The 23,448-nt window shown below is 52.6% G+C and overlaps 1 protein-coding gene across 7 annotated transcripts in view; it reads left to right on the forward strand.

Moving 5' to 3' along the window:
* The window catches only part of MYLK (myosin light chain kinase), a 203,415-nt gene that overhangs the window by 124,501 nt on the left and 55,466 nt on the right, over positions 1-23,448 (forward strand). For 5 of the 7 annotated variants that reach the window (XM_077884311.1, XM_077884310.1, XM_077884309.1 and 2 more), the window contains 2 exons: positions 5,033-5,149; positions 14,991-15,077. In XM_077884311.1, the coding sequence (XP_077740437.1) occupies positions 5,033-5,149; positions 14,991-15,077 (204 nt within the window). Of the gene's footprint in view, positions 1-5,032; positions 5,150-5,540; positions 5,604-14,990; positions 15,078-15,303; positions 15,321-23,448 lie in introns of those variants that run through there. The other 2 variants (XM_077884314.1, XM_077884315.1) reach the window with 2 other exon arrangements.

Raw genomic sequence — 23,448 nt, forward strand, 5'->3', positions numbered from 1 at the left:
CCCGCCTAACAGAGAAGTGCAGTACCTGCCCGGGGCTGCACAGCCGTGCTGGTCACAGAGCAGGGATTGAACGTGAGGCCGTTGAGTTCTGACGCCTGGACTACTCCGCTGTGTTACCTCTTAGCTCACTCTTGTTAGACGTCAGCACACTGGTGCAGCTGAGAGACCCCTCGTGATGCACTCAGCAGCCGCAGCGGCATCTAGCAGGGGAATGCCCATGGCTCTTAACTCCTCAGCGCTGTCGATAGTTGTCAAGAGGCCGGAAGCCTAGAGGTGCCCTCTCGGCTTGCCAAGTTTCTGGTATCTTCACTGCAGAGGAGTGAGCAGGGCCAGGCTGCCTTGCCACAGTAGGTAGTACCTTGTCTTAAAATCCCAGCCCCGTTTTCTTTCCATGCCTTCTCTCTAGAGCTTCCCCCTCCAAGTCTTCAAGAGCCCGGGTTAGACACGGAGCCCCGGGAGAAAGCCTGTCCTACAGCTTTATCAGTGACCACTTCAGCAGGCCCCCCTGTGGGGAGCCGGGCCCTCTGAGAGGTGTGAGTAGATGTGCTCACCACTGATCTGGAAGGAAGGGACACGCGCTCGCAGTGATAAAACGACCCCAGCCAAGTGCTGAGGTTGAGCTGGTCGGTGCAGAAGAGGGAGCTGAGTGCTGAGAGTGCAGGGAAGGCTGGTGCTGAATGAGCTGGACCAGGGCTCTGGGCACTAGGCAAAGTGGAGGGGGGGTATGGTCTCCCCGGCAGGGAGGGAAGGCCTGGTCCGGGGCGCGCCGTGTCACGCTGAGGAGCTCAATTCTAAAGGCAATAGGGAGCCATCTAAGAGTTTGAAATGAGGAGCAGTGCACACAAAGCTAGGGGTTTTGAGTGACCCCGGGCCCAAAGACCAGGGAGGAGCCTACTGTGAAGGGGTTGGGGAGAAAGGGATGCAAAAGGTAGCCATGGCACACACAGGAAACATCCGGTTCCAGAAACAAGGACAGAGTTAATAGAACTTGTTGCCTGGCTTGGGAGCAGGAGGCAGATAAAGAGGAGGAAGAAGCATGAGACCACTGCGTGCTGGGGTCTGGGTGACTGGGGTCTCACGTCTGCTGGCATCGATGGAAATAAGCTGATGGTTTGAGGTGGCCTGGAGGGGAAGGTGGAGCACATGGCTAAGAGGGTCCCCCCAGTTTCGTGCTGCACTCAGCACCCTCTCTGCCCCCACTTCCCTGGCTTGGAATCCTCCTTGCTCCACTGCACTGAGCCCTGTGCTGTTACTTACTCCAAGATCAAACTTTACTTCCTCCAGGTCCCCTTGCCAGACTCTTGTCACCAGCCTTTGGCCAGGAGAGGCTCCCGTCCTCTCCTCCCCCACCAACCACATGTACACCCACATACCTACTGCTAGAGGATGCTGTGTTTGTAGGTTCAGGAGGCTTCTCTGAACGATGTACCTTGGCGAGGGCTTGTAGCCTTCAGGGCCCCCCCCCCCGAAACATGGTCATGTCACCCCATTTAGCACCGAGGAGAGCAGAAGAGGTGTGACAGGAGTCCGCTGGAGTTGACTGCTAATTCTTGAATGACTTGTGGAGGTCCCCTTTCCCCTTTCCTGTATTCCCCAGAGCTTCAGAGTAGATGGTGTCCACTTAACAGCAGCCGGGCCTGCCCTCCAGGCCTGAGGGGAGACTGCACCGTGCCCCCCCACCCCCTTTGGCCTCGGCCTCGTGAGGAGCGGGAGGGATGGCCCGTGAGCCAAGGCGAGCTCTGTGCTTTCATCTTCATGCCCTGTTTCCTGTCCCCAGGCCAGGCTTCTCTCCCCGGCAAACATCTCTCCCAATCTAATCAGGAGAATTCATTTTTGTTGCTGTTGTCAACCGATGATTCATTTTTAATCACCTTTCATGCGGGAGCTTGCAAGGGCTTTTTAAAAACCCACATAAGTTCATTCTACAAAACACTAGGATCTATGCATCCCCTGCCACGTGCAAGGCAGTATCGTGTCCGCACGATCCGCCCGGAGAACTCTGCGGTAGGAACTTTTTTCTTTTAGCAACTATACAGCCTGCTTCGACCGTCGGTTTTATGTGACTACGTGTTGGTGACTTTCTCTTGCATAGATCTTCCGGTCACCTGCTTGGAAATGTGCCTTGGTCATTCTCAGAATGGCAGATATATATATATATGTATATTTGGACTTGTTGTTGTTGTTGTTGTTTTTACCATGGCTGCATTCCAGGCTCAGGAAAAACATTCATAATGGACCGAGTCACTGCCCTCTGAGAACCAGTGTGGGAGACAAGCGTGTCTCAGCGGTGGCCTTGGGAGACGTGCTCTGATAAACTCAGGGCATGGAAGAGCATCATGGGGATGCTTATGGGCGACAGGGAAGGCACCGACCCGGAGGAGGTGACCTGGGGCTCAGCTATCCTGTCCAGACAGCCAAGGGGACCAGGTCAGGGAGGCACTGCTCATTGAGGGCATCCTCCGAGTGCAGCCTCCAGGGCTTTGGGTCCCCCCCACCCACCCTGCACTCCCCTCTCATCCTCCCCTCTTCCCACACTCTTGGAGCAAGATAGGGGATCTTCAGACTCCATGGCCCTGAGGGGCTCTCCCAGGGGCAGTTCTAGCCGAGCCAGTTGTTGGATCCTTCTGTGGTGACTGCTCCCATCCCCCTCACCTCCCTCTCAAAATTCCCCACCAGGCCGAGGCTTCTCAAAAAAAAAAAACCTCTGGGAAACGGTTTTTCTTCTGGAGGTCAGGAATAAGCTGTCCCACAGGAAATACCAGATTCTTCAATCTGGGCTAGCAGGGCCTCCAGGCCTGCCTGGGAGCCCTCCCCCAGCCCACGCACATGGCCAGGGGTCCTGGCTTGGGGCGGGCTTGAAGGGCTGCTTGCTCTGCTGCTTTCCTGGGTGAGGGGGTGCGGGCTGTGGTCTAAATGCCCCACTCCTCCTGTGGTTTGTGCCATTTGGGCTGAGGGCTGAAGGCAGTGGGGGTAGGGGCTGGGGGACCATCAGGAATTCGAGCAGGATGTTCACTGGCAGTGGGGTCTCTGCTCACAGCCTTAGCCTCCCACTGAAGGGAAGTGGCAAGAGGGGCTGTGTTTCCTCTGAGCCTCAAATTCGGGGGCCAGAGGTCATCTTAGCATCTTCCTGCCCTCCCAGATGAGTGGAAGGTTCTCTCTAGAGAGGACAGTTCCCCTCAATCCCAGATCCCTGTGCTCACGGCCTCACTCTCCTGGTGGATTTTCCTAAAAGTCCAGCCTGAGTCCTTTCTGGTTCAGTTTCTGCAAAGTCTGTCTCCGAAGGACAGCGGGCAGAGATCGAGACCCGTTGCCCTCCCCGTGGGAGAATGTAGGGAGGCCTTCCTGGAGAGAGAGGCGCTGTGTGAGCAGGAGGGAGGTGGTCGGCAGGACTAAGTTTCCCTGTTTAGGACATGACGCAGGTGCCAGGAGGCAAAGGCAACCATTGTGCCTCTGCCTTCCCTTCCAGCCTTAGCGAGGTTCTCTGAATACCCTTGTACCTGTTGTTCAGGTCTGTGGACCTGCCTAGTGGGGGTGAGGGTACTTTTTGAGGTCAAAGGCCCTTTGGGACCACTGCCTGGGGACCTCCCTCCTGGCCATGCTGCTCCCCACGAAGGCCTGGGGTGCACACAGCTCTGCCCACCCAAGGCCAAGGAGCCATTGGCTTGGGGAGCGGGAGGTGAGGGGGGTGAGGTAGCCGAAGCCAGTGGCTCCAGGCGGCAGGATGCACATGGCCCTGGCTCTGTCCTCTTCCTTGTGTGATGACTGCTGCCCTGACAACGGGGGCAGCTTTGGGCAAGGCGCCATGCTGTTGGCTTGTTTGTGTGTCTGAAGGCAGGAACCTGGGTGCCACTGCCCTCCTGCCTGGCCCAGCCGTCCCAGCCCTCAGCTGGCCTCTTCCACACCCCAAGGGAAATCCCCCAAGGGGATACCCTAGAGAAGTAACCAGACCTGGGATGAGAGGGCTAGGGTGAGCAAGAACCAGAACCCCGATCCTGTGCATGCCCAGCCTGACTCCTCCTTCCCCCAACCAGGTCAGAAAATGTGTGCTGGGGGTGGAGAGATCCATGGGGAGAGAAAGCCATCTCCATCCATCTCTGAGGTGACGCAAAGACCCTGCACTGAAGGGAGGCAGCCCCGAAGTGCCCTTCTCCCAGCCTAGTGCCCCTCGTTGGCCATGCTTCTCAGCTCAGATACCATTCCTGAGAAGCCAGCCCCAGGATCCCAGGCTATAGCTACCCTCTCGTCCCAGCAGACCTTCCCACGGGCCAGTGTCCCTGCTGGACATGGACTCCTGCCCTCCCTCACCACCCCCCTCTTTGTTCAGAACTCCCTTTCCTAAGATGCATTCCCAGAATAATTGCTATAAGCTGGGTGGGGCTTCCTCACCTGCCCCTGTTCCTTTCTTTCTTTCTTTTTTTTTTTTTTTTTTTTTAAGATTTTATTTATTTATTCTTGAGAGACAGAGAGAGAGAGAGGCAGAGACATAGGCAGAGGGAGAAGCAGGCTCCCTGCAGGGAGCCCGATGTGGGACTCGACCCCAGGTCTCCAGGATCACACCCTGGGCCCAAGGCAGGCGCTCAACCGCTGAGCCACCCAGGCATCCCACCTGCCCCTTTTCCTAACACGGGTCTGTGAACCCCCATCTGGCTCTACTGCTTATCTCTCTTGGTGACATCCCAGTGTGCAGGCCCAAGGGTCCATCGTATTGGATGTTCTCCAAGGGCAGAGACTATTCCACCCTCTTCTTCTGTATCTTCCCATTATGTCCCCATAAGAGAGCTCACTGGGAGGTGGGAAGGGGGGTACCAGGAAGGGACATATTTAGGGATCAGGTATTTTGGACCCGGGTGATCAGCAAAAAGAACCCTGCCTTTGGTAGGGAGAGAAGGTTGGTTCCCACAGGACGGCTGACTTCCGGGCTTCCACACGCTGCCCGGGTGAGTAGCACTCCTCTGCCAAGTTCCAGGTGCTGGGACAGGTACTGGGCTTCTACCAATACCCGTCACTCAACCGTTCTCCCTCTCCCTTCCAGGCTCACTGTGCTCCGTGTCCATCGAGAAGGCCCTGCCCGAGGACAGAGGCTTCTACAAGTGCATAGCTAAGAATGGCGCCGGCCAGGCTGAGTGCTCCTGCCAAGTCACCGTGGACGGTAGGTCACGCCCACCCATCACTGCCACGCACAGAGCCCTGCTTCTGAGCCCTTCCCTTGCCAGCCCTACCTAAACAGAACTGCATCTGAGACGGCCATCCCGACCCGAGGCATTCGTTCTGTGGGTGTCAAGCCATCGTTTGCAAAGAATGGGACAGCAAGGAACACGGGAGGTCAACCTGATGGCCCTGTGCGACCTTGCAGCCCTGCCCTCGGCCGACAGGAGGGGCTGCTCACCTTGGTGTCCCCACCGCCCCCAGTCCCGACCCCCCCACCTGCAGAACCTTGCTGAGCAGGGAAGCCAGGCACAGGGCAGGAGAAGACACGCCCACAGGAAAATGACTACGTAGTATTTCACAAACACACTGAGACAAACAAGTGTCAGTGCTGGCAGGTCAGGCCTGTGTGAGGACGGAGTAGCGGGAGGTCCGTGTGGGGACACTTCCTCGAGGAGGTGAGTTGGGGCCGCGCGATCATAAGACAGCAGGGGGAGAGGAAGACACCCGTGGGGGCAAAGGGCTGCCAGGCCTGAGTGGGGTTTCCAATGAGGAAAGGGTGAGGCCAGGCTCGTCCGTGACTCTCCTTTCTCTCCTCCGGGTGACCTTTAGCTTTAGAGCCTGAGAAGTGGAACAAGCCTTGGGATGATCTTAGGCTACCGTCCTGGCTTTAAAGGGTAGGAGACTAAGGCCGCTGAGAAGGAACGCGTCCTGCGGAGGCTCCCGGGCCCACAGGGCCAGGCCAGAGCCAGAAGCCCATCCTGGGGCTTACAAATCCAGAGCCCTCTCTTGTCTCCTCTAAAAAGGTAGTGAGTGTGGGGGAAGTAATGCCTTGCCCTTGAAATGCCTGGGTAGGAACTACTAGTGACACGTGAAAAACTAGTGACCAAATAAGGCAACTCAAAGACCAGCTTTGTTGTTCTTCGGACTCCTGAGCATGATCACTCGGGTTATGGAGTCCCGACCCGTTTCGCTGCCGCTCCGCAAGGTGCGGAACCGTGGTCCATTCTCGGTTTTTATGATCTGATTTCCTGATCAGAAGAATGGAGATCTGGGATATATTAGGAAGGCGAGAAAAAAAAAAAAAAAAAAAAGAATCTTTTTATTTTATTTATTTATTTATTTTTAAGAAAAAGAGCCTTGAGGGGCACCTGAGTGGCTCAGCGGTTGAGCATCTGCCTTGGGCTCAGGGTGTGATCCCAGGATCCTGGATTGAGTCCCACATCAGGCTCCCTGCAGGGAGCCTGATTCTCCCTCTGCCTAGGTCTCTGCCTCTTCTCTCTGTGTCTCTCATGAATAAATAAATCTTAAAAAAAAAAAAAAAGAAAGAAAGAAAAGAAAAGAAAAGAAGAAAAAGAGCCTTGAAAAGAGAAGTCTAAAAAAAAAAAAACAAAAAATACAGCGGCAAAATGAATGAAATTGTCAATAGCCGGCAGCAAAGCTGAAATGGTAGAGTGTATTGTGTGTGTCTCCCCGGGGTGCTGTGAACGTGTGTCACCAGGAATCTGGGACTAAGGGGCAGATCTGATAAGTCAGCGTACGGTGTGCTCAGAGCAGGGCTCGAAACTCGTGTTTGGGGCTCTAGGTAGGAGCTGCTGCTGTCAAGGACTCCCGTGTGTGACCCGGGCTGTCACTCACCCAGGTCAGATTCCTGCTTTTTTTCAATACAGGTGCTGCAGTTAAAAAAAAAAAAAAAAGTGTTTCTGGGAACTTGACCCCAAAAGCCATTTCTAACAGCCCATACTTGGGACCTGTGCTACATGCAGCCAATCTAGAAGGAAGCCCAGCCTGCTAATGAGGATATCTGCCTTTGGAATCTCTGGCCTCTTTGGGTCCTTATTTACATGGGTAGCTTTTTGACATGATAGCAATTCATTCTTCTTATCTGCAAAAATGTCAGCACCTTTTTGAGAAACAGCTAATGTTTTATTTTTAAAACCAACATAAGAGAGGGAGAGACACCAGAGATCTCTCTGCACCACGTGAAGTTCTAGCAAAGCAGCCATCTATAGACCAGCAAGAGAGCTTTTGCCAGAAGCTGAATTTTCTAGCACCTTAATCATGGACTTTCAGCCTCCAGAACCATGAGAAAATAAATTTTTGTGGTGTAAGCTAAAAAAAAAAAAAGACTTTGCTTTCAAAATAAAATTTTCTTTTTCCTTATAGAATACATTTGGGATTTTGGGTTTTTTTTTTTTTTTTTTTTTTTTTTTTTTTTTTTTTTAAGGTTTGGGGAATTCTTTCTGCAACTTATGGGATTTTTTTTTTTTTTTTTTTTTTTTTTTTTTGCCTATAAATTTGTCTCCTCCTACTAGATTCCCTTGTACTCTCTGCTAATCTTGATCAACATTATTTATTTCTGGTTTGGCCTAGGGCTACAGTCTAGGAGCTGGGTCAGAGGAGAAGAGCTAGCAAAGGGAGCGGAGGGAGAGCAGCTGAGATAACAGGACTGACTCTCAGTGCATTGGTTTTCGTTTTTCAAAGAGAAGAAGGGCAGCCCCCTTCACACCCACTCTTTTCCCTGTTTGCTAGACTTGGACATCTGTTTATGTCCTGCATGCGGGTGGCCTTCTTGCCATACGAGCTATCTCTAGAGAAAGGACGGCAGTTTCCCTAACTGCTCCCCTGACACCTTGCGGCACCCTTTCCCCTCCTGGGCTCCCCTTAGCCGGACTGGTCTCCTTTCCTTGTTCCACCCCCTGATCCTCCCAGCTCTCCTCACTCCCCAAGGCGATCCAGAACTTAAAGATCTGGGGGTGGGGATGGGGTGCAGTCCACGTACCCTTTGAAATTATATGCAGAATTTTGTGTGTTTGTGGATTAGAGCATTTTTCTGAAGACAGAGTCCATAGTTTTACATCAAATTCTCAGAAGAAGTCATGAATTATAGTATCTGGACGAACTGCTTGCCCTGAGAAGTAACCATCACTGATTTTGCAAGTTCATTCATGCTGTGGGGTCTCCCTAGCTCTCTCCAGCTCCAGCTCCCTGCGCAACCTCTGGATGGGACTGCATCCCTCCTGAGGGACCAGGGGTCCCTCTCAACTAGGGGTGGGGCCTGTAGCTCATGCTGACGTCACACCGGCCCTGCCCCTGCAGTCATTAGCTCCCACTCACACAGCCTGTGCCAAACACCGTTAAGACTATACATCTGTGACCAATGCAGTGATACACTTCAGGACCTCACCAAAATGACGTTGGCTCATTGGCCTTTCTGTAGTAGCCACACTCCTGTTTTTCCCCACCAGTCGTAAAGACAGAGGGAGGTGGCCTTTATAATCCAGCACACCTGGCTATTTTAATCATGCCACGTGGGTCTTTACCCTGAGAAAGAAAGGTGCTCTTTTGCACTTTCTTCCTTCTGGCCATACCCCTGTTCCTTCCAAGTACAGCAGAAGGCCAGTGACAACTTGTACCCAAAAAAAGCCCCTGAAGCCCAGAGTGGATAAGGAAAACTCACCCGGGGGGGGGACAAAAGCTGATCAAGGTTTGCTGTGGCCAGAGACTCTTGTGCATTCTCAGTTTATTCAACAGCGGCGTAGATTATCTCTCAGTGGGGAAACTGAGGCTCGGCAAGGTTCAGCAGCCTTCCCAGGCCACGCAGACGGTTCATAGGAGAGTTTCAGGGTGTCTCTGATTCCAAAGCCCAAGCCCTTGGAACCACCGCGCACAGGGAGTTAGAATGAGAGTTACCCTGGCAGGACTCCCACCTGCATGTGTCTGGTTCTGAAGCCTGCCCTTTCCATGACCTGGCATGGCCTCTCTGTCTAGCGAATAACATGGCACTGTCCACTCCCCCAGAGATCCTGGTCTCCCTTAGCAATAGCCCTTCCTGCTGGGAAGTCCTTCCACACATCTGGCCTGAGTGACCCATTCCCTCTCATTCAGACCTGGGTGAAAGGTGGGGAAACAAAACTCTTTGTAGGCCAAAATCCCAAGACATGGCAACTTGGGCTGTCTTCCGCAACCACGCTGGCTAGGGCACCTGGCCTCAGCTACCAGTGAGATCAAGGGCTTTGTGACCAGGGAGGATCGTGCATGTGTGTGGCAGGAGGCGGCGCTCCAGTGGGCACATCCCTGCTGTCATTCATCCCGGTGCCAGACACTGCTTTGGGGGCTGGATTAAAAGCAGTGAACAAAGCAGAAGTTCCTATTTTTGAGGACTTTAGAGTCTAGTGGGAGGAGACAGTAATCCAGATAAACAGATGTATCATATGATCTCTAGCAGTATCAGGTGCTACAAAGGAAGCAAAGTAGGGGATGTGGTAGGGAATGTGACTGTTGGAGAGGGTGGTTGGGAGGCCTCTCTGAGGAAGTGACATTGGAACAGGTGCCTGAGGAAGCGAAGAGTCTGGGAGAAAGAGGGGAGAGGGGAAGGGTGAGAAGAAAGCTCTGAGCAGAGACCATGCCTGAAGCATTCCCAGAAGAAGGAAGGCCAGGGGGTGCTGAGCCATGAGCAGGGGGGTGAAGTGGCGGAAAGTGAGGTGAGGAGGACCAGCAGCCAGATCTTCAAGGCGGTAGGCTGTGACAGGGAGACCACATTGTGTTCCAGGTGTGGTGGGCCAACTCTGGACCTTGTGAACGATCACTCAGGTGACCACAGGGACCAGACCCAGGATGGGTAACAGGGAGATCAAGGGTGGTTGCTGTGATGGCCCAGGCAAGAGTGGATGTTGGCTTAGACTCCATGGAAGAGGTGGGAAGCCATCAGATTCGTAATCTATTCTCACAGTAGAGCTGATAGGATTTGTCCATGAATTGGAAATGGGGAGAGAGAAAGGAAAGTCAGAGGTAACTTAGTTTTCAGGGAGAGAGCACAGATCAACAGTACTACTACTGTCTGGATGGGCATATAGGGGGCGGGGGCAGTCAAGAATTTTGCACCTGTGAAGTTCAAGTTGCCCATTAGACATCCAGGCAGGCATTTCAATGAACCTGGAGTTGAGTAAGGAGGTCAGAGTTGGAAGCCGGATATGGGGAGCCATCCACATAAGAGGCCATTGAATGTCCTGGGTTTGAATGAGGTCCCTAGGGTGGATGTGGATGGAGGCGGGAGGAGGAAAAGCAGGACAGGACAGAGGTCTGCAAAGGAGACGGAGAAGGAAGTGGGACAGGAAGAAATCCAGGAGAGAGGGGTGGTCCAGAGGCCAAATAGTGGCCATTTCATTGAAAAAGGAATGATGGGATCAGTGTGTCAGATGCTGCTGCCAAGTAGAATAAGATGAGTCTAATCATTGGCCAGTGGGTTTGGCAACTCAGGGTGATTCATCATTGTGACAAGGGGGTTTTGCAGGGTGATAGTTAAAAAAAAAAAAAAAAAGCCTGCATTGAGTCACGTAGGGGCTGAGGGCCTGCTGAAGTCCATGCAGCTAATAATGAGCTGGGTGGGAATTGAATTTAAACATGAGCCTTGGTGCCTAACTACCATGCTTCATTGCCATCATGACCATCGGGCCCCTCTGACGGGGACTGAGCTGATTGTGACGCCCCCTTCTTTGGTTGGCCTGGGCCCTGCCATAGTAACAAGGCTACCTCCACTTTCACATTTGTCCTTCCTGTCATCGCAGGCAGCTAACACGCATTAGATGGAACTAAATAAAATTGCTCCTCCACTAGGCCCAAGACACTTGAATATTGGCGAAGGGTATGGTTCAACCTGAAACCAGCAGATGAAGTGCTTAGCATCATGCCGGGCAGGGACTAAGGAACCCAGTAAATGCCCGCTGTTACTTCATATCTCGGTCCCTCTGTTGGTGTGAGTGTGATTCCTGTTTTCTGGGTGAAGGTCAGGCTCAAAGGAGTTCAGGGAGCTTGGCCAAGGACTCACAGGCCCCAAACAGCAAAGCCAGAAAGGAGCTGGTCTCCTCCTGGAACGCCCTGTCTTCTCATTGTGCCAGCCCCTCTGGCCTGCCCCATCACGGAGCTCCTGGAAGCTTGGACCCCCTCCTAGAAGTCTCCCAACACCTCGTTCCCCCTGCCTTAGGCTTATATATAAGGGAATCAACCTCTTGGAGAAGACAGAAGCAAAAATGCTGCCCCGAAGGGCTGGATCCTGAGCTAGCCCAGGAGTGGAAGGGGTGAGGTGTTGCCCATATAAGGACACGTTTTCCACTCTATGCAGAGGCCCCCTACCTCTCCATCCTTCCATCTTCCTCCCCCATCTTTCTTTGGGGGCACAACCAGGCCAGCAATGGACTCCAGCCCTGGGGCCCAGATCTAGAAATGGAGTTCAGTTTCATCACAACCTGATTAAAATAGAAAATGCAAGCTGCTCTTAGACTTGTATTACTATTATTTTTATCCCCTGGGCATCGTGCAAGTGCAAAGCTGGTTCTGATTAAGCGCACAGTCCTTCCAGCCCACTCCTTGCTGCAGTTCTCATGGAAGGCTGGTGGCCTGTGGTGTGTGCACAGCCCCCACGGGGCGGGAGGCCTACAGAGGGAAGAAGAGGCCAGCGCCCCCACTTCCCCCCCCTACCCGGGGGACTCCAAGTCTGGGGTGTGCCTGGTTTGAAAGGGAGACTTGAGCCCCTTTCCTCGTGCTCAGATGGAAAGATAAAGTGCACAGAACTTTTAAAAACAAAGCTCAAAGCACATGGCGGGGTAGCACACTCACACGTCAGTGTAAAGGCAGCGTCCAGAAGCTGAGGACAGATGTGGAGGCAGGCAGGGGCTGGTCAGCCAGGGCTCTTTGAAGGTGCAGCAATTTAAAGCAGATTTGGAGGGAGGCGAGGATATTTGGTGGACATGAGGGATGAGCTGATAGGTAAATGGTCATTTTTCTCTTCCTCGCACCCCCCCCCCCCCCCGGCCCCAGCACTACTGGATGCATTCTCTCCCTTGGGCCTTTTCACACTGTGCAGTAGAGGGAATAAGCCTCATTTCCTTTGTACAGATGTGGAAAATAGAGACCCAGAGCAGTTGAAATGATCTGCTCATGATCCCAAGGTTGCTGATGACAAAGCCAAAACTAGAACCCACCTCTCTGGGTCTCTACTCTCAGGATGCTTGGAAGCGAAGGCCCACACAACCCCGAGAGGAGAGAAGGGATCTCAGTCCCCATGTCCCTTTAGGAACCCAGGAGAACCAGCTCTCAGCCTTTGCTGGCTTATGCCTCGAGTGACACATCAGTTAAACAACAACAACTACCCTGATCCTTCTTTATCTCCCTCCTGTGATGTCCCAGAACTCGCCAGAAGAAAGACAGGCAGACAGCGTTCAAGCCAGAGAGCACAGAACTCTGTACACACTTGGCTCTCTCCTCCTCTTCCTTTAAAAAGGGGAAAACAAACACATGTTGGGGCGGGTTGCCTGTTGGGTTTTGAAAGAAGGAAAGAAGGGGGAGTCCTAACGAGGGAGCCCTAGACTTACCCTATGTCCTGCTTTATGGCATCCTGACCCCCCCTCAAACATCAAGGAAAGCACCAATCTGTGTTCCTGTCTCTTAGAATAGTCTCCCACCCCCCTCCCTGTGCCTCACCCCCACTCTAGACCCATGTGCACATACACACATATGCACAGATACACACATATGCACATATGTACACACACAGCCTGAGGAGGGTGGGAGTGACATACTCAAGTCATCTGTGGGGCATCTGGATATCGACACCCAGGCCCCTAACTAGACCGATTCAACCGGGATCTGGGGAGTGCGATACCTGGGTACAGGCGCTGCTGATGGGCAGCCAATGTTGAGAACCACAGAGCTTGACAAATAGGTACTGAGGCTTTTTCTGCAGCTGAGAATGACCGTCAGGCCTGGGAAGAGTACCCAGTGCGAAGAAGTGAAATCATCCCCGCCCCTTGGGACTTTTTGTTCCCCCATCCGTATCCATGTGGAGCGTGGGGTGGGGGCAGCCCACAGAGGAGACAGGACACAGGCAGTGTCAGCTATGGAAGGTGGGGACCCCTGACTCACCCTCTGGGTTTCCTTTTTTGTTTGTTTGTTTTTTTTTTTTTTTTTAAGATTTTATTTATTCATGAGAGACACTGAGAGAGGCAGAGGCAACGGCAGAGGGAGAAGCAGGCTCCATGCAGGAGTCGATGTAGGATTCGATCCCGGAACCCCAGGATCATGACCTGAGCCAAAGGCAGACATTCAACTGCTTGAGCCACCCAGGGCCCCCCCCCCCCTTGTCTTATAGAAGGTAGCAGAAGGGTGGGAGTGAGGAATGGAGGCAGGGGAGGGGGCCAGGTTATCAAGTGCTGCTTAGAAGGACTTCTTTGAGCTTTGTTCCCTGGACCGTTCCCTGTCATACACTGCTAGGGATGGTGTGACACTCCTTAAGGCCTACACCTAACCATTCCTGTCATGACACACATTCAGCTTTAGGCTGACGTCCGCTGGGGATTGCCCCCACGGCCCGGGAGGTGAGCTGGACAATGCCTGCACCAGACCTCTGTTCCTGGATTATGCAGCTATGACGGAGGGTGGGCTGGCTTCAGGTTGGGAAGGAAGCTTGAGTCCTTGCAGGGGGTGGGGTGCGGGGGTTCTATGGGCAGATCTACCTTCTGGAGCAGAAAAGAGACCCAAATGCCGTCTAGAAGGAGCAGTGCATCCAGATGGGAGCATCAGGAGTCCATGCGCTGGGGAAGCGTGCATCCCCAGGCCCTAGTTCTGGGCAACCTCTCCAAGCCCAGGAGCCAGTCAGGCGAAGGGCATGTGTTAGCAGCTAGGCTTGCCCCATCTAGGAGGCAGGACAGCAAGACGGCCCTTCCTCCCCAGCCAAGCCGCAGGAATGCGGTCTCAAGCTTCAGCTGGAAAGTCCCACCCGCTCCTTCCTCCCTCTGAGCTTCCTCTCTTCAGGAGCAGGAAAGGGAACGGCAGGAAGGGGCTCGGAGGGGGAGGCTCCCTCCCAGTTCATCCCTGAAGAGAGTTTCTTGTGGGGAAGATGCTGGAGCATAGTGATAGCAGTTGAACCAGCTGCTTCTTATCTGAGTTCCTGGGTGGTTTCCCCAAAACTTCCTGAAGTCCAGTGTCCTCGGGGCCTGGTTTAGGCCCAGCCTAGCCCCCCACCCCTCCTGGCATGATGTTAATCTGCCCCAACAAGGGAGAGTTTCCCTTGGCCTTGTCCACACTTGGCATTAACGTGGAAGAGGAAACGTGGAGAAGAGGTCTGAGGAGCTGTGCACCCACCCATGCACCGCTTCAGGCTTACCCAGAAGGCTCCACAGAGTTTCATGGGGTCCACTTGGAGGAGGAATGCAAAGGCTCCCATAACGGGTTCAAGGGCCAGTCCAGATGGGGGCGGTCGGCATGCGGGCTGTCTGCTCAGAGGCCTTCGCCCGGCCTGGACGCCTGTCAGTGGCCACCTGCAGAGGGACGTCTGAGAAGTCAGGCCCCCTCGAGGCCGTGAGCCGAGGGCCTGGACCCTGCGCTCTCCTTCCTTGGGGAGAGCTTCTCTCTGCAGAGCGGGCTGTGGGAGACACCGAGCGGTTAGCCCCGGCGAAGGGCGAAGATGGGAGAGGGGTGGCAGAGGGCACCGCAGAGGGCACCGGCGTCCCCTCCAGCCCGGCCAGTGCTGGGATTGCTGGCAGGGAAGGTGCGAGCCAGCTCCCAGGTGACCTGTCCATCCATCGTGCCTGGGCGACTGTGCTCTGCCCCCCAATTTGTAAGGCGCAGTGGAGTGGACGCTCCTTCTTTGGTTTTCCTGTGGAGGAACGTGCCCGGGGGCAGGCGCCGTCTGCTCAGCGGGCACTGAGCGCCCCCAGAGCGGAATGGGGAGCCAGGCAGGGCGGGGGGTGGCTACCACCTTGGTCGAGGTGGGGTTTTTCTTGAGATGCCTCCTCTGCTCATTCCCTTGGGCAGCAACCAACTAACGCTTGTCCCCTGTTCTGTTCTAGATGCTCCCACCAAGGAGAATGCCAAGGCCCCGGAGATGAAAGCCCGGAGGCCCAAGAGCTCTCTACCTCCCATGCTAGGAACAGAGAGTAAGTACTTGTTCAGCTTTTCTAGGCCACCCCAGGACTGAGGGCCGGCATCAGAGCCCCAGCTTCCTTGCCTGCACCCCGGTGAGCCCCGTGAAGTCCTGGTGGCCGGGCCAGTGGCCATCTGGCGCTGCCCCGCCCTCCCAGCCTCTGCACAGCCTGAGGGGTCCGCGTTCACATCCACTCGCCACCTCACTCAGGCCCTCTGTTCTTCTCACCAAGACTCCTCTTCTCGATTTCTCCCAGGTGAGTCTTTCCTGCTGGGTAGACCTTGCCATGCTGTGGCTCTGATCCTACCACTCCCGGTTGGGGTGCCCGGCGGTCCCCAGGCTCTAGAGCACCCCTGACCCCCAGTCCCATACAAGAGAGCCTCACACATGTTGCTGGCCTGGCATTCCTGCCACACTTGTGCACACACATTCTGACCCTGGCCTGGCCTTTCTTTTCCAAGTCTGCCCCCAATTCCTTATTCCTATGCTCAAGCCAGACGAGGCTTCTCAGGGTGCTCTGGAAGTCCCTGGGTCTTCCATCATGCCTCTGCTCCGGGAGCTCCTCTCTACATGAGACACCTCTTCCGTGGGACAGAATCCCACCGAAAAGCTACCTCATCCCCAAGTGTTTCCTTGCTCCAGCTGACAGTGACCCTTTCCTCCGGTGCCCTCCCAGAGCACTCAGCACTGCCCTGCTGCCACCGACCCAATGTCTGCCGGGGGGTCTGTGGCTCACCCCGCTGCCCCCTCCACCATACGTTCCCTGAGGGCTGCCACTGGGTCTTCCAGGGCACCGTGCCTTGCTCAGAGAAGGACCTTATAGACTCTCTTAGAATCAAGTTGCAGGGGCGCCTAGGTGGCTCAGTCAGTTAAATATCTGCCTTCAGCTCAGGTCCTGATCCTGGGGTCCTGGGATGGAGCCTCAAATTGGGCTCCCTGCTCAGCAGGAGAGTCTGCTTCTCCTTCTCCCTCCGCCACTCTCCCTGCCTGTGTTCACTTGTGCGTATGCTCTTTCTCTCTCTGTCGAATAAATAAATAAAATCTAAAAAAAAAAAAAAAAAAAAAGAACCAAGTTGAGGTTGTGGTATAAATAGCAGCTCAGGGAAGAAGCTTCTCCAGTAACTATATAGGACTGTCTCCCTCTTCCTGGGTCTCCCCTTCCTCTAGGGCCCACTGATTTATCAGGCACAGCACCCAGGTCCACAGAAATATCTCAATATCTTATAGAGTTAGAAGAAAAGGTAAACTTTCAGGTCAAAGAAAAGTGTTTTAATTCATAATATTAATAGATTTATCTCTATACCAGTGCAATTGTAAAATACAATTTGCATGTGTGTACAATAGGGGTATATACCTACGTAGGATTTTTTCTTCTTCTTTTTTTAAAATTTTTAAAGATTTTATTTATTCATGAGAGAGAGATAGAGAGGCAGAGACACAGGCAGAGGGAGAAGCAGGCTCCATGCAGGGAGCCTGATGTGGGACTCGATCCTGGGCCTCCAAGATCACACCCTGGGCTGAAGGCAGGCGCTAAACCACTGAGCCACCCAGGCTGCCCTCTTCTTCTTTTTTTAAATGAGGAAGGAATTAATGAAGGCAAAGGTGCTTAGAGACCACAAAAGTCATAGTACAGCCCTGGCTCCCCTACTGAGTAATTACTGGTCTAGTTTTGTTATAACTCTGCTTTGAAACCCCAATTTTAACAGAGGGTATAGAGTTGCTTGACCATTTCCCCCAATACTCTTATGTTTAAAGAAAAAGACAAGTTCTTAATTACTCGTAGAAGAAAGTGATCGAGCTTGATTACTTCGATGGCCGAGTCTCTTTTTCTGTTAGAAAGCAGCATTCGGTGACTTAGTTTTATTATTCTCTTCTTTTCAAAGCTACATATTTACCTTCCTGATGATGAGCTTGGGTTCCTTGTGCATAGACCAGCCAGCTGTCAGGGGGATGATGCTCAGCCTTCAGTATGTTGGAACCTACCAAAGTGGAACCATCATGTCTAAGGAATATTTAACCAAAGTGGGGAGCTCAGGTTATCAGGAGTGGATATTTAATAAATTGCTGGAAATGCACAAATAATTATAAGAAAAACCTAGTAAGAGTGAATTGACGGGGTTTTTTATTATTATTATTATTGACATTCGATTGCCCACATATAGTATAACACCCAGTGCTCATCCCATCAAGTGCCCTCATGGGTTGGTGGTTTTACTTTCTAAGAGTGCCCATGCTCTATTAGTTATGAGAAAATGGGATCTCGGAAGAGCACCCAATGGTTGTGACTTAGGGGTCTGAGCCAGGCATTCACCTCTCCTGGGAGCAGAAGCAAGAGCACGTTGAGTTTGAGCTGGGGAGTCAAGCAGCATCCTGTCCTCAGCTCTGGCACCTCATTGCAGGCAGACTTCTGGGGAAGTGAGGTGGGGTCGAGGGGAGAGCTCTAAAGGAGAAAACAGGCTAGAGACAGTGAGCAGCCCTGGGAGCTGGGTCTTTGTGCTGGAGGAGAGAAGGCTGTGGGGAAGGCCAATCAAGTTGTCCTTGTCCAGTTCTGGGGTGAGGGCTCGCAGCCCCAGCTGCATCTTAGATTCACCTGGGGACCTTTTGAAACCTCTGTGGCTGGGGCGCCTCAGCTCAGTTAAATCCGAATCTCTGGGGGTGGGATCCAGGCTTTGGTATTGGTTCAAGCTCCTAGGCCAGTTCCAGCGCGTGGTCAGCCAGGCTGGAAGCACCTGGAGGCGCTGTTGGGCTTGAGAAGCAGAGGGGGGTCTCCTGCACTGCCTGTTAAGTGTCGCACTGCCTTGGGGCCCGTGGGGCCCAGGTCCTCAGACTATCTCTGGCGCCAGCCCACAGTCTCCATTCTTTAGGAAGGGAGCAAGAGCCTGGAAACAGAGCTGGAAGCCAAGGTGCTCACCCCTAGAGAGAGAGTGGGGAGTGGGACTCAGTTAGTGGTACCACATAGGGGGACGGGCAGGGCTGGTAGAAGGTTCTTGTCTCCCTTTCCTTAGTGAATAAACACATTTGTGACCAGTTGAACTCTGGCAGACCCTGCCTGTCTGTGGAAGGCGAACTGTACTCTAGCCTTGTTGCAGTTCTGGACAGTACTGATGTCCGACCCCGAAAGGAAGGGAAATGTGTAGTAATGACCACTTCGAATGGTCCATCTACCCAGCCCCTCATCACCCCAACCCATCACCCCCTGGGCACTGAGAGGGTGGTTCTGGGGGCCCCTCCACCTGCTTACACACCTGTGCTAAGAAACCTGTGGTGTTCTCTGGGTGCCTCTAGAACACCATGGAGCTTCCTTTCCCAAGGTCCCTAAGAAGGCAGATGCTCAGAGATAGGAAATGAGGGAGGTGTCTTTTAGATTTACACCTCCAAAGTCTTACTTTTTGGAATAATTTGTAGTATTTATTAATTACATAAATTAAGGGGATCCCTGGGTGGCTCAGTGGTTTAGCGCATGCCTTCGACCCAGGGTGTGGTCCTGGAGCCCCGGGATCGAGTCCCACGTCGGGCTCCCTGCATGGAGCCTGCTTCTCCCTCTGCCTGTGTCTCTGCCCCCCACCCCATGAATAAATAAATAAAATCTTTAAAAAATAAAAAAAGAAGAAGAAATCCTACGTATGTATATACCCCAATTGTACACACATGCAAATTGTATTTTACAATTGCACTGGTATAGAGATAAATATATTATGAATTAAAACATTTTTCTTTGACCTGAAAGTTTACCTTTTCTTCTAACTCTAAAAAATTACATAAGTTAAATATCTACGCATTCTTCTTTAAACATGCTAAAAAGTATAGAAATATTCCAGATACCACCCGGAAGCCCTCTTGTCATCTACCTGCAGTCCACTCACCTACTCAATTATATTCACAATTTTTTTAAGCATTTCCCTAATCATATGTAAATACATCACACACTCTGGACACCTCTGCAACTTAGCATTTTCCCTTAGCATAGCCACCCCCAGTCCCAGGCATCTCTGATCCCATGAGAAAGCCCAGATTCTCTTGTCCCCGAGTGCTCTGGCTGTCTGTGTGTGTTCATTTTTTTCAAGGGCTGGGAAGTACCTAATCTAACTAGGAAATTCATCTCTCCTGCCAGTAACTGAGGGAAGGCCAAGTGGTTTTCTTGTCAAACAGATCATAGCCAGATCCCTCCCCACAGGACCTGCCCAACCCCCGCTGCGTTGTTCAGTCCTGTGTGCGAGCTGTTAGGTGTGAGAGGAGACGGCGCATGTCCACACAGTGGCCTGAGAGTCCTGGGAGTTCGGCTGAGGACCGTGAGGGCGAAGGCCACGTCCATCTGCCAACCCAGGGGGCAGGATGGGAGGAAATGGACAGGAGTACAAGCTGACCTGCCAGACACCAGCTCACAAGTTCAGGAGTGAGGAGTGGGAGTTTGCGGTGATTTGGGACGAGGGGAGCTCTGGGCCAGGTTACGAAGGAGAGAGGAGTGTGGCATGGTCGGAGTGGAATGGTACCATTGCCTGAGCACTGGAGGGAGGCACTGCATGGAGGCCAGAAGGGACTTGCAAGGTCCCCCGACTCAGGTGCTCACTGTGCACCTACCAAGCACCCGTGCAGCAGGCATCCTGTAAGGTGCTCCGTCTCTGGCACTTCAGGCGGGTCTCACTCAGCTGAGCTATGGGTAGTTGTTCTTATTTTACAGATGAGCAAAACTGAGCCTTAGAGAACTAAATTGTCCTGCCTAGACTCTGACAGCTGGTAAGATCAGAGCTGTGGGCCCAACCCCGATCCACGTTCCTGCTGCAGCGCCCTGTGCCCTGCTGGTCTCAGAGGTGTGCTTTCTGCTGTCCACACATGCCTGGGCCGTGCTTCCCCCAGCCCACGAGGGGGCAGGGTCTGCTGCCATGGGATCTGAGGGAATGAGGAGGGCGGCCCCTGGCACGCTCGGCTGGATCCTCAGACCTGTCAGGGTGTTTGCCACAAGCCTCCCAAGAGGAATTTTTTATGATTTTATTTTGATATAATTTCAAACTTATGGAAAAGTTGCAAGAATAGTACAAGGAACTCTTGTATACACATTACTTAGAGCCACCAGTTATTTACGTTTTGCTCCATTGTCCTAGCATTCTCTATGGATGTATTCATATAAATATATTCACCATCCATCAGATATTCATACAGATAAGTATACACTATGTATATATTCATATATGCTCACCATGCATCATATAGATTAGATATACGTATACCATTTATGGATAAATTAGAGACATCATACCCTTGACCTCTAGGTAGGTCATTGTGCGTCTCCTAAGAACATAACCACAGTGCAGTGAATAAAATCAGGACATTTAACATTAAACCCATACTACAACTTAATGCACGCTCAGTTTTTGTCAATTATTCGGATACCCTTTAATGCTACTTTTCACCCCTCTCCTGGAACACTCCATCCGCTCCTCTGGTGCAGAGTGGTTGCCCTCTACCTTTGGAGAAAGGACGAGAAAGAGGTGCACAGGCCCAGGGGAGAAGCATCCAGGACCCTGCCTAGCTGAGGAGGCACCAGGAAGTGTCAACATCCTTGTTGGACCTCCAGATGCCCATTCAGGGGACAGTGCTCGGGCACAAGACATGGCCAGAAATGCCACTAGGCTAGAAAGCAAGGGACAAGAGTCTTGGTTCTGCCTCTGATTGACGATGTGGTCTTGGTCAAAGCCGTTGGTCTCTGGGCCTGTCAGATGAGAACTGTCACCAGCTGAGCCCAGGCCTTTTTCAGCTCTGACAACAGTCCAATCAATAAAAGCCTTTTATTTTTTTTTTTTTTTTGAGTGACACAGTTCAGGTGAGGTCAACTAACTCTCCTTCATATCATCCGATATGTGATGGGTTGAAGCTACCGCAAGTATGGCTTGTGGCACACAGTAGTAGAAACATCCTGATGGGAAGAAAGCTTTGAGCAGAAGGTCCAGGTCTAGAGCATTCCAGCCGGAGGGGATCTGAATGGAATCTTGTGTGAGGGAAGCATCGATGGGGCTTCAGAGCTGGTTTTATAGAATACGGACGTGGCAATGCCAGGGTGGTAACAGACTCAGAGATCCCTCCTATCAGTCTGTAGAGCTGATGGTCCTTTAGATAAGAGATAAATGAGCATAGGACACTTTGATAACTTGAGGACAGGAATCAGGGCCTGTTCATTTCTGAAATGTCCATGCCTAGCCTGATACAATAAGTATTTGGTTTTTTAAATAGATCCATGAGTTCCCATGCTTTAAGGGTCCTTGTTTCTACTGCACTTCTAGGATTTGGGGATGATGCAGACAGGGCATGCCTTTGTATTCCATGCCTGGCACTGGCCTGACATTGGTCACTTTGACTCCAGTGGCCATGATGGACCATCCCAGATGGTGCTTTTAGATATCCTAGCCTTGGCCTCCCATGTGTGTTGCTCTCCAATATGAAAAGTCATGTCAACTGGAAAGCATCTTGGGATGTCAAAAACTGTGTCCAGTTTTCCTTCAAGATGCCCCCAGGATCCAATTTTTCTTCTAAATAGTCTCTTGAAGCCATGGGGAATGTTAAACCATGATAGGATTCAAGGAGATGGAAGGAAATGCTGAGATTGCCATGTTGAGATTTGGTATAAGATTTGCATGACACTGGAAGATGTGGGATCCTGGAAGAAAAGCTGGGGTGTTTCTATTAAATGCCTTTGAAAGCTGGCACCAACTCCCACTCTCAACCAAAGTATTGGTCCATGAGGAAGGCTAGTGCCTGATTTCACTGTCCACCCTGCCATGCATGTGACCCTGTGACTTCCACCCCTGGGCTGCTTCCAGCTCCTACCCCACTCTTCCACTGTCTCCCATGATCCCATTAAGTGGGAGGTTGGGTCCTCCCTGGGGAGGACACTGACACTGCTGTCCTGGCCGTGCCCGGCTGCCTCTTTCACAACCATCCTGGCGTTCCGTGTCCTAGGGGCTTGGGGATGAGTATTTGCAGTAACAAGAAGAGCAATGTTCCTCTGGAATCTTCCTGTGCGACTGCCTTTGCTGTGAGGGGCTGTGTTTAGGGAATTTGCCCAGAGATGTTAATTCTGGGAAAATGACCAATAATCCTCCATAGGTCTGTCTATAAGGACATACTGAGAGGGGCCTGGTGTGTGCCAGTGGCGGGGAAGTGTTGGGGGTTGTCAGGTCACCCAGAGCCCCGAGCTCCCCTGAGTGCAGGGCAGTGGGATTCGGCCTTCCACCCTCGGGTTCCCACAGCCGCCCCCCAAACCCCCCACCCGACACAGTGCGTGAGTGCTCCCTCCACACTTCACCCAGCCTGAGTCACCTTCAGGAGCCTTTGGTAGAAAGTTAATGCTGATTTTGGGAATTGTGAAGGGTTTGATGTCTATTTTTAGTTAACTACCTAAAAAGGGAAATGTCCCCAGAGAAGCAGACATCCAGGGACGTCCCTGTACCCAAGGCTGTTCGTGCTACCTCCCTAAGTCTCCTTTGCTTTCCATTGTCTCAGACCCTTTTGATGCAGAAAGACCCACCTTCAAGGTTCTGTAAATATCTCCCAAGGGCCTGCTCAGGTCTTCTGTTCTGCTGATTCATGGGAGAGGCACTCCTGTGCCTTCAAACTGAGCAGTCTGGAAACTTTTGTGGGCCCTGACCTCCTCCCCCACGCTGGGGCAGAAGGGAGGCCCACCAGGCGGGGAGTCTTTTAGGGCTTGGATAGGTGGGGGCAGAAGCAATCTGTGGGTTGCTCCGACAGTCGACAGTCGACAGTCGGGAGGCTGGCTTCCCCAAGTCTGCCCCCACCCCCACCCCCACCCCCAGTTTCCCAGCAGGCTTCCAAGTTCAGGCTTTGATTCATGAGATTTCCACTGGGCTGCTTCACTTCTTCCAGCCTCAGTCCCCTCTTTAGAGTAGAAGGCTCAGCATCCAACAGCTTTAATCTAGTTGGTGGCAGAGCAAGGAGGTAGCTCCTTTTAAAGGAAAGTTGCACAGGGACTCGAGATCCAGGGCTTTCTCTCCCAGCGTCAGGATCCCAGGACTCGGGTGGTTTGTTCTCAGGAGCTCCCAGGGTAACAAAGATCCTCAAGGGCTCCACACATTCCCTTAATAGATTTCCAAGCTTGTGCCAGGTACTGTGCTAGGCACTAGGAGTACAGAAGATGAACAAACTGGGCCCCGTGCTGTCCCCAGGAAGCTGGCTGTGGTGTGTGCATGTCGGCCATGGGTTTTTGCAACTGGGATGCCTCTGATGAGCAAGCACTGAGATAAACCGCCTGGAGGGGCCATGGAGCGCAGCCTGGCAGTAGTGATGCATGAGGTGAGGCCTGCTGGAAGAAAGTACCAGAGTCTGCAAAGAGCTGAAGGCAAGAGGGCTGATACTACAGAAATGGAAAGGCATTC

This window comes from Canis aureus, chromosome 35 (genome assembly GCF_053574225.1).
Source record: "Canis aureus isolate CA01 chromosome 35, VMU_Caureus_v.1.0, whole genome shotgun sequence".
NCBI classification, from domain to species: Eukaryota; Metazoa; Chordata; class Mammalia; order Carnivora; family Canidae; genus Canis; species Canis aureus.